Source organism: Amblyomma mixtum, chromosome 1 (assembly GCF_055824585.1).
Source record: "Amblyomma mixtum isolate Tamu chromosome 1, ASM5582458v1, whole genome shotgun sequence".
Lineage (NCBI taxonomy): Eukaryota > Metazoa > Arthropoda > Arachnida > Ixodida > Ixodidae > Amblyomma > Amblyomma mixtum.
In genome coordinates, this window is record NC_143012.1 from 257,252,452 (window position 1) to 257,272,395 (window position 19,944).

Here is a 19,944-nt window from a genome sequence, read left to right on the forward strand (position 1 = left end):
AATAAGAGCCAACAGCCCCTGTAAAAGAATTTAAAGGCCCAGATTGCAGTTTAAATCAATCATATATCAGTATGTTCAGAACAATGCTTGCAAAGTTTCAAATCAGGTCATTTACTGAGCAAAGAAATAAAATGTACTGCACTCATTCTGCCCACACATTTTTGAAAAGGCATAAATGAATGCCTGACAGTGTAACAGACCTCTTTGCTGTTTTTCTTCCATTCACACAATATTAAATTAAAGATTACAAACAGCCGGACAATTGTAGATACATAAGGCCAAACTGTGCAATTACTCCTACCGGAGAATCAAAACAAGCAAAAGCTACAAGAAACAATTATTACAGGCACAACAAATACAGATTAATTTTTTTCCTTTTTGATATGTTACAGTCATACTGATCCTAGTGTATCAATAATGAGAATGTGATTTTGCAAGAAGTGTGCTATCTAGTAGAATTGCTTTTCATGACATAGATTCTATTGTGCCGTGATTAAACATTTTCAGCCTCACCTTATTTATGTTCTTTCCCAAGATGCCATCTTGGAAAGGCACTTTCATTTAACTTGCATGCACACACACACACATCTTTTTCACTGCCAAAAGACTGTGTGTGGTAATGCAGCAAAACACTGAAGAATAATACAGCAGCTTCAGCTGGCCCTTTAGGCTGTGCACAGATGGTACAGTAAAGAGCTCTTTGTGTAATCCACCAAAGTTTTCAGGTGCATATATGCCAGTGTGCTGCCTTCCTATACCTAGCAAAAATTTTGTGGTTCCGATGGGAAGTGGATTTTGTTGAAAAGTTTCATATCTAAATGATGAGTAATGTCTGTTTGTAAAAAAGACTATGGAAAGACCTAGAAACAGGAAAATGCGAACACTTGGTGACATAAGACAGCTATTCAAAACACATTTCAAACATTCTTCAAGCTATATTGCCCACATGGCAAACATGAAGGAGTTGAAACAAATATTGTAATACCTTATCTAAGAGTATCATATCTGAGTTCTAATATTGTTTTTTTTATCATGGTTACTAGAGCCAAGAATTTCACATTAAAGAGCAACCACAGAATCTTCCGTAATGTGACACAAACATACCATAATAAGCTACCACTATAGTATAAGAGAATATGCTAGGATATTTGATTCAGTTCACATATTCTATTGAATTACAGCTGCAGGAGAGAGAACCACGGTTAAGTAAAATACCACTCTATCTGTTAGCCTTTGAAATATTCCTGAAAGAGATCATTTTTTTTGTGCGTTAACTGAAATTCTATTGTCAGAAAATGATTTAAGCATATAATTTATGTTTTCCTGCAACTAATGCATTGCTGTCTCAAAGTGTACTTGATCTGTGAGCAAAACTGTGCTGTCCATGCACTGGAAGACCAAGCACCTGAAGTTATCGAGCTGAAGCCATTAGTGATTAACTTTTTTAAAGAGTATGGAAGATGATATAGTACCCAGCAGTTTACATATTGGCAGTTTACCACCAGGTTCAGTTTGGTTATTTAATTTAATAATGAACGACTATACAAAAAATTCTCAAGGATAGCGAAAAAGGGAGCTCAAAAGCCAAGCAGGTACAGTTTGCTTGGTGAAATCCTATGTTTCGTCACATCAAAGATTTTCTGAACACTGAGAAAAAAAGCGCAGTTAAACAATTTGTCAAATGACGAATACAGCTCAGCTGCAAATTTGTCAAGAATTAATGCAATGCCCCTTGTAATATCGCCTTCCTGATGATTAAAAAAAATAATGTTAAAAAATCTTGTCATGCATTCAAATAGGAATTTTTCTAGTATTTGGGATGGAGTCAATAACAGGTAAATTGGTCAGTAGTTCTCAATGCATTTTTTGCCTTCCCTTCAATAGTGGCCTATATCAAAGCTTATCAAATCATATGACAGAATTTTCCTGAAACCGTTCAGTCAAAAAGAATGGAATGTTTGCAAGAACATGATGATACCATGGTAGCAATGAAGTGGGCATATTTCGCCTAAAAGTGCACTAACCTGGCCAGATCCCCCTTTGAGAGCCTCAGAATGTATGTTAAAGCAGGTGAAAGTTTTTTTTTAGTGCGCAAGTGGTGTTGTGTTGTGTTACTGCCATTCTTGTTGCAAGCCTGAAATATTGATTGAAATTATCAGCTTTTTATGATGGATTATTCAGCAAACCATCAGTGCATTGAGAGACCTTATCTCTTCCGTTAGAAGGTTTGCAGGGTTTTTTGTTTAATTAATAATAACAGTAACAATGATGGTAATGCTTTGTATGCATTAAAACAACTCTATGTCTAAGAAATGCTTCTAAAATACTTCAGATGCAACTGCAGCACAAGCACTCACATTCGCATGAAGGCACAAAATAATCTTCTTGTGACAACATGAGAGGATCTCTTTTGCAGCCTTCCTGTTCCTGACAAACCTCTCACCACTCCCCAACTTTGTTTTCTTCAGTGCATCCTCTTAAGATACACCCCTCACCCCTGGCCATTTATTTTGTCTACCGTCTCAGAGCTTCCCCTGCATGCCCCATTTGCTATGATCCCTATGCTAATCTGGAACGTTCCCTCTATTCCTGCAACATCATCATCATCATCGGCCTGACTACACCCACTGCAGGGCCTCTCCCATGTCTCTCCAATTAACCCTGTCCATTGCCAATTGCGGCTACCGTATCCCCACAAACTTCTTAATCTCATCCGCCAACCTAACTTTCCGCAGCCCCCTGCTACGTTTGCCTTCTCTTGGAATGCACTCCGTTACCCTTAAAGAGCAGTGGTTATCTTGCCTTCATATTACATGCCCTGCCCAAGCCCATTTCTTCCTCTTGATTTCAACTAGGATGTCATTAACCCACGTTTGTTCCCTCACCCACTCCGCCCTCTTCCAATCACCTGACGTTACGCCTATCATTTTTCTTTCCATAGCTCGCTGCGCTGTCCTTAACTTGAGCTGAACCCCATTGCCTTTCAATTACAGCATTACCCATAGCATCGGACCAGCTGATATGAACAAGATGGCTTTGGTGACCCTGGCACAAGATATCCACGGCACTTAATGTTGCATCATAACATGCGGCTGCTACAGCATCCATGCATGCGTGTGTTCCTTATTTTGAATGGGGGTGTTTGTGCTGCAGTTACATCTGAAGTGTCAAACAAACTTGCCTGAAACCTCGTTTTCCTCTTAATATATTTTGTTTACTGGTGATTATGTTGGAGTGCCTGTCTATTCTTTAGCTTGGTGGGTGCCATATATCAACTTTCTTCCCTTTGTATAAATTAAATAGACGATTCGTTGCTTCACCCCACGTCTTTAAATAATGCTGCTCATTTGCCTTCTTCTTTTTTGTATCGTATATAGGACAGTTGACTACTTGCTTTTGTTCTGCTGTTCAGTATGCTGTAATTAGTATGTGTGAGCAGTTTTTGAAGTTGAAGTTGAAAGTTTATTAAGGAATCCAAACAAAGTTTCAAACGTATGCAGCGAGAGGTCCCATGGTACAAGACTGCGGGCGGGACCTCCAAGTATGACCAAGTAGAACGAGCCCATGCTTGTCTATGGTTTGGTTTTATGCAGTTTATCGTACGTCCCAAAGTGACTCAGGCTATGAGGGATGCCGTAGTGGCGGGCTGTGGATAATTTCGACCACTTGGGGTTCATTAACATGCACCGACATCACACAGTACAAAAGGCCTCTAGAATTACGGCTTCATTGAAATGAGGCCAACAAGACCGGGATCAGGCCCGCATCTTTCAGGTCAGCAGCTGGGCACCACAACTACTATGCCACCATGGCGGCTTGCCCATGCTTTTCATTCAGTGTTTCGGTATATACACTGCATTTGTCTTCACCTGTTGGGTCATCTTTTCAAGCCACTGACAGCAGTTGCTTTTTGTGGCGGCTCCCTCTTTGCATGAAAAGAAAATTCAATTTGAATTTGAAGAAATTATGCATTAAAATATTTTGTTTCATCACCTTACTTATTCACTCTCAAGGCTCAAGGGCATTATTTAGAGAAATGGGTGAACAGAATAAATTATTAACAGAACAAATCAGTTGCAGCTTTCTTGAAGGCGATGTTATTGGCGATCGCAGTGACAAAGGCAAAAAAGTGGTTCCTGTCGTTACTGGTGTGTGGAAAAAATGAATATATGACATGCAAGAACACAGGCTTTAAACATGTGGTCATTACGTGATGAAATATAGGGCTCATTGTAGTGCTCATGAAAAGCTGAACATCAGTGCACCAGAGGAAAGAAATAGCAGTTGTAAAACAGAAAACAAGACTGTCTGTACTGTTGAAACTGAATGGTAAAAAGAAAGAAAAATTTATAGCAAAGCAAAAGAAATATCAATATTGTCGTGACAAATTTGGCATCAAAAAGGCATTTGAAATGTTAAAAACATCTTGCCATCCTAATATCACTCCCAAATTTTAACAAGAATTGCAGACAATTTTAGTATGTGTGGTAAAATAACTATTTTGGTTCAAATTTAATACCCGCCTTGCTGCTTTGCCAATGCCAAAACTGGTAAAAATTTTTCTCGAAATATGCAATACCTAGAAGCACAATTCGAAACACTTTTTGAACAACGTGTCCATACCTCTGGATTATAAAGTTGAGATTTCGGGGCATGGTCAAAGGTGTCTACCACTCATATTAATAAGATAGCAAGAGCTGAATTACAACTATCCAACATTAAAATGATCATTACACTGCAAGATCAAATAGCCCCAGTTGAAGGACTCATCATGCTTCTGCAAGTTCCAGTGGTTCTCTCTAAGCTGGTGCCAACAATACATGATCCCAGCTCTTTCAACAGCACTTCAATAAACCTTGTTAGCAGAGGCACGAAGTTGGCAGTGCACAAAGTGCCATGAAATTACGGCCGACCATGCTCACGTCGAGGACTTCATTTCAACAGCAACTAACATACAGAAATATCTACACAGCAGCAAGATTTATTACAACGAAAAAAAGGTTTTCCTTGCTGTTAACCAATACGAAGTTGCCGATTTTGAGTCCTTGTGACACTTACGGCCAAGTGAAATGTGCCTTGTGAATTGCTTATACGCATTGCTTACAAGGTGAGTTATTATTGAGAGAGTTGGCTTAGAATTGAAGAAAGCATGTCAGTTTGAGTAGTTTAAGCACACAAACAAGGAATGAAAACATAGGAAATCAGCTGTAAACAATCAATTTATTTCCTGGCTGAAGCACTGTACACAGGAAGAAATGAATCATTATTAGTATGGCTTCAATGCAATGCAATACTGCAATTAAATAAGAAATTCAAAAGACAAGCCAGTTATGAAAGTTGTTCACGTGCCATCATGTCTATGCTATTACAACCGGTACCCTAATCTCTTAAAAACGTTCGATCTCGTAGGTAAATGAATGCGTCTTAAAGGGGGGGGGGGGGGGGGGTATACTCCATTGCCACGCCATCTAGCATGACCTACTGACAGAATTAAGTATTCCCACAGAACACCACTGCAGTACACCAATTGTTTGTAATGTCTTTTCTGCCACCCATGCTTTCTAACACAAAATGTGCGTGGATTCAGTCAAGACAGCTTGAGAGAAGTGGTACAAAACAATTAAGGATTCCGAACCTGCTGGCCACCTTTTTGACGTTAATTGTGGAATATATTGTGGGCTTAGAGCACAACTGCTGTTAGCTTCGGTGCATAGGGCACATGTCGTGAAGTTTTCATCTTGCCTTAATAGTAGAATGAAACATTGGTCACTGACCATGTCGAACACGTTGATTGACATTTCAGAACCCTAACAGGTTGCTCGTTCAAAATGAAGGACTGGTCATGAAAACGCAGCTCCTTAACTAATCAGGGCAATGACTTTGCATAAGCCTGGTGAAGGTTTCCCTTTGTGACTGTCTTCAGCATCATCATAAAGGACTCCAGGTGCAGCCACACTTACAAAGTTCATTCAGTGGCAAATATTTCCACATTCTCCCACGCAATTTCGAGCCCTGGTTGTGCATGTTCTGCCACAGCAGCTGTTCGATTCCTGCCGACATCACTAGCTCTTTCAGACGCCTAGGTATGTTTCTAGCTGTCTCCCCCGATGTAGACCAAATTAATCGTCGCAAGGTAAACGATTCCAGGGAACTTCGAACGAGGCAGAGCATCTTCGGCACGTGGGCAATATTCACCTGGTGCGTTTTGAAAACTCCTGCCCTTCGTCTGGAATGTACAGGGTCGTCAACTCTCAGTACGAACACGCGAGTGCGTGGCCCCACTCTGGAGGGCCACTGCGCACGACACGGCCGCGCATCGAAGCGAAGTGGTAGATGTCGTGAAGCACCACGCCCAGGTCCAACTTCTCCTGCGCCACTTGGCTGCGATGAGCGGCCGTGCCGGACGCAGTGGCCCTCCAGAGTGGGGCCATGCACTCGCGTGTTCAGGGTGGACGACCTTGTACATACGGAACCACTGCTCGCTTCAACTGAGGAATGCCTCGGGGACTGCAAAACCACCGTGTCTGGATCGTATTTATGACCCTGGCCCCACGCTGTAATGAATTCACATTATTAACTTGCATATCCTCAGCGCAAATCAGGTTGAATGCTCGAAACGAATGAGCGCACATATGCCCACTCGCCCAACCCATAAATTGCGCGAAATGAAAGCGCATTTTCATACGGTCGATTAATTATGACAAGGTTTTCCGGAGAAAGCTGGAGCGTCTTCGAAGGCACTGCACAAGCGCGAGCACACAAACAACGCAAGCACACAAGAGTCCTTTCAAAACGAATCAAGCGATCACAACGCGCCACGCAAAAGCCAAGGTCACATATACACGGTGAGAATGATGCAAAACGCCGGCATGACTTTACCACACCGCCTAAAATCCAAGCGCAACCCCGAAATCACACCTCCACGCGTTGACAGGCTGATCAAACGGATCAAACAAGCAAACGATGCAAAAACGGCGGCTCAAATCCCGTCCGCCAACAATAAACGAAGCCAAGGCAATCCATGGGTGAAAATAACGCTTTGGGCCGGCTTTTCGTTATTTCCACCGGGTCGCAATAACGCTTTGGCTTGGATTTCCGTTATTCTCACCCGGTCGCAATAACGCCGGCCATCCGAGGCGGCGGCCATCAGTCCATGACTTCTGGCGACCTTCTCCGCCCAATCCACCAGCCTCTTGTTACAGTTTCGTTTTCATGTTTGTGTTGTGGCGCCACCCGGTGCCGACGGTTTAGAACTTGCGAGGCAGCAAGGCAATAAAAAGGACACAGCTCTAGGAGCAGTTGTTCGTTGCGCAGTGGAGCGCGTGCATCATCGTCCGTTTCTTCGAGCCTAGCCGTTGACGGCGACCGCCGAGCCGGTCCGCCTCTCGGCATTGCTCGGTCCACCAACTCGTTACACCTCTTCTGTGAGGCCGGCTCAGCTAGAGACCGCGATCTCCCAACCTTCTAGGTCCATGAGGTTCCAACGAGATATGGTGGTTGGAGTTTCCGGCATATGTCAGTATGTGTTCGAAGTTTGCTCTTGGAGGAGAGCATTCCGGTTTGCCCCGCCGCGGTGGCTCAGTGGTTACGGCGCTCGGCTGCTGGCCCGAAAGACGCGGGTTCGATCCCGGCCGCGGCGGCTGATTGGTTTGGTTTGGTTTTGTGAGGTTTAACGTCCCAAAGCGACTAAGGCTATGAGAGACGCCGTACGTAGTGAAGGGCTCCGGAAATTTCGACCACCTGGGGTTCTTTAACGTGCACTGACATCGCACAGTACACGGGCCTCTAGAATTTCTCCTCCAACGAAATTCTAGCCGCCGCGACCGGGATCGAACCCGCGTCTTTTGGGTCAGCAGCCGAGCACCATAGCCACTGAGCCACCGCGGCGGCTGAATTTCGATGGAGGTGTGAGAGGCCCGTGTACTGTGCGATGTCAGTGCACGTTAAAGAACCCCAGGTGGTCGAAATTCCGGAGCCCTTCACTACGGCGTCCCTCATAGCCAGAGTTGCTTTGGGACGTTAAACCCCAATAAACCAACTAATCATCGTTAAGGCTGTCAGTAGAAGCTTGTCAGCAGAGGTGTCACGCTTTTGAGGGGTGTCCACCGAGATATGCGAGACAGTTACTGCGTAATTTGTTTTCCTCAAATACAATTTTCATTTTCTTCAAAACGGCCCCTCTTTCTTTCTTCTTTCACTCCCACTTTCTCCCTTCCTCTACAAACGGATGACGGGTGTCCACCGAGATATGTGAGACAGTTACTGCTTAATTTCCTTTCCTCAAATACAATTTTTCATTATCTTCATTACGGCCTCTATTTCTTTTTCTTCTTTCACTCCCACTTCCTCTACAGTGCGGTTCAGGTGTCCACCGAGATGACAATTACTGCGCCATTTCCTTCCTCAAAAAGCGTTGCGTTCAAAGGGATCATCGCGCGCCGAACGAGTGGTGGCGTTTGGTGGACTAGCTCTCTGGCAGTGCTACAACACGCTGTCGCGTTCCGCTCCTAAAGGTGAAGCTTAAACGGCATTAATTAGTATTTCATCGAAATTAACAATTAATTAGTAATTTAAGTCATTAATTATCTGTGACGTGTATTAGTGCCAGATAGGCCGGTGAAGGAAAGGTTCCGGACTGGAATTGCCTCCATATATATTCTGTTGTTACTTCGTGAGGGTGTGGTGTGGTGGCGGATATGTGAGCCTTCCTCTTTAGGTGATATAGTCTGTCCCTCGCGCAATCCCTCTCGACTGTTTGGCCTGCTCGCTTGGCGTGTACGCTCGAAAAAATTCATATATATAACTTGCACGCGCGGCTTCAGCTGCATTCATGATCCTCAATAAAAGAGAAAAACTGCTCCATAAAGGTTACTACTTTAGCTATAGCTGTCATAGTGTTCAAGCTCATTCGCGACTTCGTCATAGTTATGGCTATAATGTAGAAAAGAATACAATTATATGCAAGGCAACGTCAGACCGTCAGCAATTTTTAAAAATAGTCTTTTTTAATTAGCAATGCGCTTTTTCGAATACTATATATTGTCGGCCGGCGGTGCATAAAAATACAGCTGAAACGGGCTAAATCTTGTTAACAATATTGAATAGTTAACTTTTTTACTATTAGGCGCCCTTTACCCGCCGCGGTGGCTCAGTGGTTACGGCGCTCGGCTGCTGACCTGAAAGACGCGGGTTCGATCCCGGCCGCGGTTGCTGAATTTCAATGAAGGCAAAATTCTAGAGGCCCGTGTGCTGTGCGATGTCAGTGCACGTTAAAGAACCCCAGGTGGCCGAAATTTCCGGAGCCCTTCACTACGGCGTCCCTCATAGCTTGAGTTACTTTGGGACGTTAAACCCCAATAAAATAAATAAAATAAAAATGTTAGGCGCCCTTCGTAATATCGATATCAGTTAATAGCTTTTCGAAAACGAAAATGCCATTCCCATCGCCGCTGCAGCGCAAGCAGTTTTGACCGAAACCACGCGACAAGAAGTGCTCTAGCCACGCCTACAAACGACGTCACGCAGCGGTGCGGGCACTGTGTCACGTGCGCCGTGCGTCGCGCGCTCGTAGGCGTAGCGCTCTTTCTGGTCGCGCTGTTTCGGTTTAATTTTCGAAAATCTAGAAACTGATATGCTTGGATATTACCTACAGCAGTCTACAAGCCTCTCTGTAAATAAACGCGCCTGACTTGCAGCAATAGTTAGAACTACACCACTGACTCATGAAGCGGTCTTCCAATTCTCAAAACAGCCTTATGAAATATTCGTACAAATGTGCACTGATGAAGTAACACCGTTCAATCCCATGCATGGTTTAGGATAGCATATCAGCCGGCTTTATGCAGCAGCATCATGTGCTTGAGTAGCGAGAAGAAAATACAGCACTTGCACGGATTGGCACTGTCACTCTTTTATTTCCGATGACAATGAACCTTATTGTCGACCAGCGCAGGAGGAAGGTTTCTTCCCCGCAAGTTCAGGCAATGTTCCAGATGGTTTCATATGATTTCTATGTTAGTCAAGGTGGAGACTAGCTTGCGATAGGGATTCGAACCGACATGTTCACCTTCAGTTGTGTGCCTTCCCAGACTTTCGTATCAAAACTGTGACACAAAACCGTTCGTACAGCGTTCCGGGTGAAACTCGTAGAAAAGAGTTGTATAATGCATTACGCGTAAACAATGCATCCAGGGACAGTAATGCTTTCTCATTCCCGCGCGTAAGCAGTGATAAGGATGTGTCTGCCGAATTTTTTTTTTTAGTACACGTAGCGGCGGCACGCGCTTTTCAACACCACGACGTGATCTTTAACACCGCTGTCAATCATCGCTGGACTGCCGCTACGACGCTACGCTGTGGAAATCTGACTTCAGACCAGCAGGACGCAGAGCAGATGTTGGCCCATCCCAAATGTACCTGGCTGGCTGGGCAAATATTATTTAGAAAACGTCGGTTACGCCTGCCAGGCTTGGCTGGGTCATGCTGTTGAGAGAGCCATCACGGGCTCAGGAGCTGGGAGATGTGGCCTGCCGCTAGAGGCACTAGCTACCGGCATTGGTGAAATGGCACAACGGGAGAGGGAACACTAGCGTATCCAGAATCTAGTTCCAGGCATGCATGCACTTAAAGGAGGCGCCAGTGCTTACGCGTACGCCAAAGCTGGGGGCTAGGGGGCGCTTGCATCGCGATTCCCCTTGGCGTTTCTGGCGCTGCCTTGGCGCTGCCATCTGTCGGTCTTCATCGACCGCATTGAGAGGCAACCATGGTGCTGTGATCTTTGGCGCCATTGCGATTTGAAGCTTATGTTGTGCGTGATGTATTTTTGTTGACGAAATGAATCTGTTTTCTTAGGCGAATGCGTGTCGCTAGTGGCCAGGTTCAGCAACCCAGTTGTTGATCAGCAAACGTTGGAAGGACAAGCCCGACCCTGTAAGTAGCGGAACACGGGATCGCCGGCATCTATCGCGGCCATTGGCCTACTTGGTGAACGGTGGTTGTTTAAGCCTAATGGGACAAGTGCGAGCAACAACAAACAACAACACAGGCTTGTCGACAGTGGTAGGGCAAAAAGAAATGAGCGGGTCGAAAGCGTGTAATTTCTGCAGTCCGTGCATGCCCCACATTCAAGTTGTTTTGCGCTGTTAAACTCGCTTTCTTCCGGTTTCCGAAGTGGAGTCTTACCGACGCTTCATTTTGTGTATCCGATTTTCTTGCGTAATGATGGACAGGCATTGTATCTCTTCCTCTCCGGGTGGCTCGGCGCATATGAGCACATTCACTGAGACGTATACAGGATGTCCAGTATCGGCGTCACCGGCAGCTTCATCACCGCTGGTGATCGGAAGCCCTCATAGCGCCGAATGGGGCTCGGAGCGGCGCAGCTGCGGCACAGTTGGACTTGATCAGTTTTCTTAAATGCGCCTGCTGGGGAGCCTCTTAGGCCACCGCTTCAGGTGGCTCTCTTTTCGTTCACTGCGGTCACATCGGCAAAGCTCACCTCTGTTTATTAGCTGCTTGCCACCGGTATGCTTTTCGAGTGTTCGTCGCTTGCCAGGCGTGTTCTTGTTTAGCGAGCGTGTTGCCGTTGCGGGCTGGAGCAAGTGGCGCTTCTCACCGAATCTTACCAGTTACGGGTGCTAGTTTTAAGCTCTTCACAGAAAGGTTAAGGGTGGTTTGCAAGGTTTCGTTTTACATAGGCGAGACAGGGCGATGCGTCAGTGATCGCCTGCGTGAGCATGCAAACGACTTAAGGAGCAAGTCATACCGAAACCACTAGGTGTTTATTTTGCTGAATGAAAAACTTTGAGGTGGTTTTCGAAAACACCGCCATCGTAGCCAAATTTACAGACAAGCTTCCTAGACTCTTTTTAGAGGCGTACGACATTCACAAGTACTGCGACACTTGTCAGTCATGCATTGGTGGCTGTACTCCCCTAGGAACTAGCTTTCCTTAGTTAAGTGATGGGTGCAGAGATCGACGTTTTATCACACACTTTTTGTTTGTTTTCATGCTTGCTTTGTTTACTCTTTATTCGTTGCCAAGCCTGTAGCAATAAATCATTTGGTTATTAGTCGGCGCTGTCGTCTCCTCTTTTTGTCCGGTTTCTTAGCATTGTCCCCCACCTTTGTACGAGAGAGATCCTCGCTCTGTATGGTGCACTTGCCGTCCTGAGGGCTAGCCAGAAAGCGATGCGTCATGTTACCTTTTGCCTGTAGATTGGTCATTCATGAGGTGTGACATTCATATTGTGTATCGCTGCGTGCCTCATGCACGCATGCTGTTTATTGACACTGTACTTGTCAGCTTCTGAGGATTTTTGCCGACAAAACACATATACCACCTACTGGTGCTACTTGCAGCTGCGCTTGTATCCATGTCTGTATGCTCAAAGCATCTCCTTTCCCATTTTCAAACCTTGTTCGGTGCAGTGGGGCATGCGCTAGGCCAGGAAGCACTTCAGTCCAGTTACCTGACCGCCTGTATTGAAACACTGCTGTACTGTATTGAAACAGAAGGCCTAGGCTTCCCTTAGGCCACCAGAATGCTCTTATTGATGCCATCTAGCCTGTCCGTTGCATGGTGTTTCCTGCATCATGTACTGCCACCTTGTTATGAAGCATTGCAGGGTGGGTATATGAAGAAACATGGCACACAGTATGCTTTATAAAGATAGAAACGCTAGTAAATGGATTACTGTTCTCTGAAGGGAATATCTGACAGCATCTTTCCATCAAAGGAACTGTTTGTCAGTCATTCAACTTGGCTTCCAGGGCTACTCTTGAGAGTGACCGTGCAGCAGCTGTGCAGGGCATTGATGAAGATTTGTGTACAGTGCGCTGGAAGCATTCTGAAGTCTAGGGATGACTGTTTAATGGATTGGTGCAGGGATGAACTATGGGTGCAGTTGCTCACAGGAAATGTCAGTGTTGCAACATGCAAATTTTGCTCGTGCTGTGTTGATCTCAAGATGACAAAAAAAAAAAAGTAGACCACTGTTTATTTCAGGAACCCCCATATTGCTGTCCTGTGTAGTCATAGAATTTAGGATTGTAGAATGCAGGTTTTTTTCATGCAAATTTATGGTGTAATGTGTAGCATGAGGAGGTTGCTAACACATTAAATGGTTTACTCTGGCTGTATGTACAGCTCTGAATGTGTATAATCATTTTTTGTTTAGCCCCTTTTCCTATTGTCGTCAGGTTTTGTGAGCCTTTCTTATAGTCACTTTGTTATTATCCATAATAATCCAGCCGGCTTTTATGCTACGAATTGCTAAATAGAATACAAAAACTGTTGGAACAGGGTATAAATAAGGCAACATGGATGTACACGTATGCAAGATACATCAAAGTGACTAATGTTTTAATACATTGTGCACTTGTTTTGAACACTTGAGGTTCAGTACCTCTAGGCTACTGTTACTGCATTTTTTGCAGGTTCTAAAGCCATGCATTTTTTTGTTTCGAAAAATGTTTTTAAATGGCCTGTTTTGATTTCCTGCACACTCGAAGCAGCTAGTGCTGTCATATATCACAGCTGTTTCAGAAAAGTGATGCCACAACTATTTATTTCACAACAAAACCTTTCCTACAAGCAGTTTTATACGACAGCAGTGTAATAGCAATTTTTTTTGAAAAAATATAGCGAAAAACGTCCGAGAAAATCATGGTTTAAAAAAAAAACCTTGGGGTGTCATTCAATTCCATGGGAGTTTTTACATGACATAAGTTTCTATGATGCCTGCGTCCATAATTCGCTTGTCCTGGTCATTGTCATGAGTCGGAGTGACAGAAAAAAAGCCTTCCATTTTCAGCTCCAAATTTCTTCGAAATAAATTGCTGCCGAACAAATGTCATCAGAGCCACGTGCACACACACACAAAAGATACAGTAAACTTTTGCTTTGAACATAGGATGGGGCTGTCTTCGGTCTCCATTTAAAAACCTCTAAAAGTCAACGAAAATACATAGTTGTAAATGATGAAAGTGCTAAATATAAGATGACAGTCAAAACCAGAGAGCTTAAGAGAAATGCATTGGGTACACGTGGAAGCAGTGGAAGAGTCGCCATTGCATAAAACATCCCATTCCTTTGGTGCGAGTGGCGCTTGCCCCATGTACAATAACTGCAGTGAGTGCACGTCACACCGCGAGCCTTGTGGTGGCTGTGTCACCTGCTATCTTCGACATGAAATGCTGTTGAGGCTCTTAACATCCTCTCTCCTCGCAGTTGAGCCTGTGTGGTGAATGATAATCGCGATAAATCGGAGCTCTTGACTCGCATAATATTTGAACCATGACAAAAAACAAATACTATGGGGTGAGGTTTCCAGACAGCTGCGGGAACTCCCCAGGACTGCATTTCAGCAATTTTCCTGGATGCCGCAATGAGCGGGAGTGGTGCAGTGATTGCCACTGCCTGAGCAGGTAGAGCGCCTGGGCGTAGCAAAACAAAATGCTCCATTACTCTCTGAAGAAAGCTGCCCAAGGAGGCTTGCTTCTTATAAATACCAAGACTTCACAGAAGACATGCCTTGGCATCTTACGCTACTTTAATAAGGATGTTTTTATGTGGGGTTTACATTATGCACAGCAGCCGACACGAGTTTGCCGGGGCCTCGTTTTTCTGTCTTGCATGTGCACAATATGTCCTAAAGGAACCTCCGGCACTTGCCAATTAAAAAATTGTTAAAGCTGAATTTGAATTAAGCATACACAAATTTTAATGCACTATCTTGAATTACACTGAAACAAGAAGCCTGCTTTGCAGGCTGGTATAAGAGGTCTACAATGATAACTTGATGGAATGAGAGGCTCTTTTGGTGTTGGGGCTGACAAGTGACCAAAATGTGCTGCGAGATTATGGTGGAAATGAAAAGATAGTGCCTTATAAGCACTGCAGTATTGAAGAAACTGATTATAATTTTAATTTGGCATTGACAATCTCATAAAACAAATTGGGAGTGCCATCTTGCGGTGAAACGTTGCCATTATCTGTACATCCCATCACGTGACCCCATCTCGGTAAAATATGACTGATTTCCAGTATAACGTAACAACATGCATGTCGGCAATCGCATGCTGCTTCAAACATCTTTTGTGCTGATGGCAACAAAGAGTGCTCCCCTCAATGTTTAACAGTATGCCGTTATTGTGTCTAATTTGGCATGGATGAGTGAAAGCCATTGTTGATATGCATTCAGTGTGTTCGTCACAAGCCTGCCTTCTTGGAAGCACTTTTCGCGTGCACTTTTGTCGCTGTCCGCTTGATCAGGCATGCGAGGCGGGCATCATACGCACTCCAGCAAAACAAAGTGGCATTGTTGGATTTTTTTTTTCAGGCACAATGCTATGGAGGCACTAACTTTAAACAATGAAAAAGGCGTTCCATGCTTGATAATATCTGTATTATAAAGCCACAGCAGTGGCTCAGTGGTTATGGTGCTTGGCTGCTGACCCTAAAGATGCAGGTTTGATCCTGGCCGCGGCTGTTGCATTTCGATGGAAGCCTCCCTCATCCAGAGCCTTCCACTACGGCGTTCCTCATAGCCTTAGTCACTTAGGGTCATTACACCCTATCAAATTGAAACCGGTTTCTTTGTTATAGCCGGGCTTTGAGACATTAGGCCGTGGTAAACAGTTCGCATGCACGCCGAATAGGTAGGCCCACATAGCTGCAAGCTGTGTGCAGCTTTGGAAACATTGAAACCCACATACCGTACCAAACCAGAAAACTTTGCTAATTGCCCGGAAGTGGCTCAGGTGGCTAGCCATTCCAAGCCTGCTGGCTGAGCACTGCCTCCTTTAAAAAAAAAAAAAAAAAGATCTTGCGTTTTCGAGTGTGTCGCATGCCACCTGTGCATTTGGTTGTGCTGGGAGAGTGAGCAGGTTGTGATGCCTCGCAGAGCATGGGGAAGCAGCAGCTGTGACGGAAGAAGATGGCAGCCAACCCTCCCAAGATCACCTACCCTCCGGGCATCAAGGCCATCTCGGATGACCTGAGCACTGACGACCTGGTTCGTCGGCTCAAGGCAAGTGCCCTCACACCTTTCGGCAGCAGCGGCTGACGTGATTGTCATCAACATCAGCCTGACTGCGCCCACTGCAGGGCAAAGGCCTCTCCCATGCCTCTCCAATTAACCCTGTCCTTTGCCAGTTGCGCCACCTTATTCCCGCAAATTTCTTAATCTCATCCGCCCACCTAACTTTCTGCTGCCCCCTGCTACGCTTGCCTTCTCGTGGAATCCACTCCGTTACCCTTAAGGACCAGTGGTTATCTTGCCTTCGCATTACATGCCCTGCCCAAGCCCACTTATTCCTCTTGATTTAAACTAGGATGTCATTAATCTGCGTTTGTTCTCACCCACTCCACTGCGTCCGATCTCTTAACGTTACGCCCATCATTTTTCTTTCCATAGCTTGCTGCGTTGTCCTTAAGCTGAACCCTCTTTGTTAGCCTTCATGTTTCTGCCCCATAGGTAGTACCAGTAAGATACAGCTGTTGTATACTTTTCTCGTGAGGGGTATTGGTAAACTGCCATTCATGATCTGAGAGAACCTGCCATATGCGCTCCGCCCCATTCTTATTCGTCTAGTTATTTCCCTCCCTCTCATGATCTGGATCAGCTGTCACTACCTGCCCTAAATAGACATATTCCCTTACTACTTCCAGCACCGCGCCATCAATTGCGAACTGCTGTTTTCTTGCTAGACTGTTGAATATTACTTTGGTTTTCTGCATGTTAATCTTTAGCCCCACCGTTCTGCTCTGCCTTTCTAATTCATTTATCATGCTTTGCAGTTCATGTCCTGAGTGACTTAGCATGTGTGTGTTGTGTGTGTGTGCAGGAGTGCGCGCAGACATTCCAGAACTTGAGCCAGGACGAGGACAACAGCGCGTACGTGCAGCTGGCACTGCACTTGGCGGGTGAGGGCTTCCTCAACCACAGTTCCAAGGATGTGCGCCTCCTGGTGGCCTGCTGCATCGCCGACGTGTTCCGGGTATTCGCCCCGGAGGCACCATACAAGGACCCCGAGCAACTCAAGGTGAGGGCTGCATGCCACGCTTCTAGGTCTCTTGACGGACGACCAACCGACACTGCTGGCTGATGGTGTCTTCCTTGTGCGGGTGGGGTCGCGCAGACGATCTTCCTGTTCTTCATTGAGCAGCTGCGGGGCTTGGAAGACCCAAAGGACCCCACATTTAAACGCTACTTCTACCTTCTGGAGAACCTGGCCTGGGTGAAGTCCTTCAACATCTGCATAGAGCTGGAAGAGAACCAGACCATCTTCTGTCAACTCTTCTCGCTCATTTTCACCATTGTCAAGTGGGTAGCACACTTTCGCTCTTACAGGGCTGTGGCTGCGTGTGACACGTGGAGGGCTTAAAGTCTCGTTGCTCAATTTTTGGACAGAGAAACTATTGTAATGCACTGACAGAACATTTACGAGAGGCTCCCTGGTACAACAGATAAAAAATGAGTTAATAACTTCAGGGCAGGGACATGCCAACTGTGTAAGTTTCAAATCAGGCTGTGGTAAAAAAAAAAATTTGTTTTCTGTTCATCTTGCCGATCTGGCCTACTCTTGTGAACAGTTATAGTAGACTCATTAATTCGAACTTCAAAATACTAGAGGTTTTAGTTTCAGTTGTCAGAAGCTGGAATTGCCAGAAGTGCACCGTTATATCCAAGACTAAATGTGATTTGCTTTATGAAAAGGGTTTGCGCAGGCCCTTCAGATCCTAGAATACGCTTGATTTTCAAAAGGATTTTTAAAGACCCTTGAAACTCATTAAATTTGGGCGCAGTCCTAATTTGGGCATTAAATTTGTACACGTTCATGAAGAGTTAAAAAATGAGTCTATGGAGATACGAATTTCGTGAAAGTATGTTCTCTGTGGGGTGCATTTAGCAGGTTCTGCTTTTGAGTATGTCAAAGCCCCCTCCTGTTTGTTTTACCCTGGCAGCTTTTGCAGAACCTTGGTACAGTCCGAACCATTGATGCTGTTTAGTGCAAAGTGGATTTGAACCTTCATTTTGTCTTGCACTTTATGCCACGCAGTGTGTTTTACGGCATGCCTTGTGAAAAGTGTAGGTTCCAGCCTTCCTGGCTTGAATTATCCGCTTTGTGGAAAGTGCATCTTCTTCCCAAAGAGCATAGATGTTGCTACAATGCATAAATTGGCCCAGAATTAGGCCAGATCAGGTACATCACGAAATCATTTGCATGCAGCAGCAGCAGCAGCAGCAGGATGGAAAATTTCATGTGTACTGAACAATGACCATCGAGAATGCTTGCACACAAGCATGAGGATGGTCCAAGTTGTTTTCAACGCAATAGAAAAATGGCTTCAGTATTAGCGAGCAGATTTGTGCGAAACACATGACAGAACTATGCTTCTCAGTGAACCAACTGTGTTGCGCTCAAAAGCATGCGTCAGTGCACGTTTAAAAACCCCAGGTGGTTGAAAATATCTGGAGCCTTTCACTGCGGCTTCCCTCATAGCCTGAGTCGCTTTGGGACATTAAACCCCACAAAAAGCGAGACATAACCTTCTTTGTTGGCCATGCAGTGACAACCACTCAAGTAAAGTGAAGAACTTCATGCTGGACATGATGTGTCCACTCATCACCGAAGCTGACACAGTATCCCAGGGCCTGTTGGACATTGTTCTCAAGCAGATCATCGAGCCATGCAAAGTGAGCCCACTTGCTTGCAAAGTCTTATGTGGCACATGTCTTTATGTTCTGTTGCCGCAATACCGAAAAGGAAACGATTTTTTATTAATGGTAACTGCTGTCGCAGCTTTGCCGCATCTATTTGAATGGTCACTCATCAGATTTTTTCAAGCATAGGTACTGAGTTCAGTGAAAGGTGACACATGGTGGCACTCCATTTTTCACTGTATACAATTCGCATCATTTGTATTAGAAGGCGCACAGTCAAGGGCGTCCGCAGCACTTTTTCCGAGGGGGGGGCACTCGATGTCCGGGGATGGGGGCGGCGGTAGGTTAGCACCGAAAAGGAACTAGTGCGTAAATAATATCTGTAATTCCAGGGGGGGCAACTACCCCTTCTTGCCCCCCCCCCCCCTTCCGGTCACCCATGCGCAGTGACAAAAAAAAAATCCAGAAAAAAAAATGGGACTTATATTTTCCAAAATAACTAGACATTGCACACTGTTTGTGTGCACTGAGGCACTCAGAATGGCTTGCCAATTGTCCAGCAGGCAACGTTATTTGGCGAGCAACATAGTTTGAGCACTGTGTTTTGCTTGCTCAGTGCACCAACATTGTTATGGATGCAGGAAGCAGTGTCCAGGTACGCCGCCGTGGTGGCCCAGTGGTTATGGTGCTCGGCTGCTGACCCGGAAGATGCGGGTTCGATCCCAGCCGCGGTGGTTGAATTACTTTGGAGGAGAAATTCTAGAGGCCCGTGTACTGTGCGATGTCAGTGCACGTTAAATAACCCCAGGTGGTCGAAATTTCCGGAGCCCTCCACTATGGCGTCTCTCATAGCCTTAGTCGCTTTGGGACGTTAAACCCCACAAAACAAACAAACAAACAGTGTCCAAGTACAGCACTGCCTTGGTACTCATGAAAGTGGTTACTGCATGGCAGCCATTGCGGAGAATGCACTTTTACATTGAGGATGAGATGCTGGAATTTCATCTCATACGCTGTTACTGACGTGCAGCTCTTTATGAAATTTAAAGCCAGATGCTGCATGTGGTTGGGACAGATTAACTTTGATGTCTTTGTAATGCAAACATGTAGCTGCAACCAGTACTTTATTGTATGGTGAATCCCCCGCAGACGCAGAACAAGAATGCTTACAACCTGGCGAAGGATGTGCTGAAGCGGACACTCAACACCATTGAGCCGTACATTCAGTCGGTAGGTGTGCAAAATATTCCCCGCTGTGTGTGGGTCTGCTGAGCTC

General features: G+C 45.2%; 2 protein-coding genes across 5 annotated transcripts in view; both read left to right on the top strand.

Moving 5' to 3' along the window:
* LOC149371550 (short-chain dehydrogenase/reductase family 9C member 7-like) overlaps positions 1-19,944 on the top strand; it is a 393,612-nt gene that overhangs the window by 253,530 nt on the left and 120,138 nt on the right. The gene's annotated exons all lie outside the window — the stretch shown is intronic.
* Positions 10,728-19,944, top strand: part of LOC149371554 (sister chromatid cohesion protein PDS5 homolog B-like) — a 57,370-nt gene continuing 48,153 nt past the window's right edge. For all 4 annotated transcript variants that reach the window (XM_089565825.1, XM_089565826.1, XM_089565828.1 and 1 more), the window contains exons 1-6: positions 10,728-10,929; positions 15,906-16,031; positions 16,849-17,046; positions 17,143-17,327; positions 18,575-18,701; positions 19,818-19,898. In XM_089565825.1, coding sequence (XP_089421951.1) covers positions 15,939-16,031; positions 16,849-17,046; positions 17,143-17,327; positions 18,575-18,701; positions 19,818-19,898 — 684 coding nt within the window. In that variant the 5' untranslated portion in view covers positions 10,728-10,929; positions 15,906-15,938. The remainder of the gene's footprint in view (positions 10,930-15,905; positions 16,032-16,848; positions 17,047-17,142; positions 17,328-18,574; positions 18,702-19,817; positions 19,899-19,944) is intronic.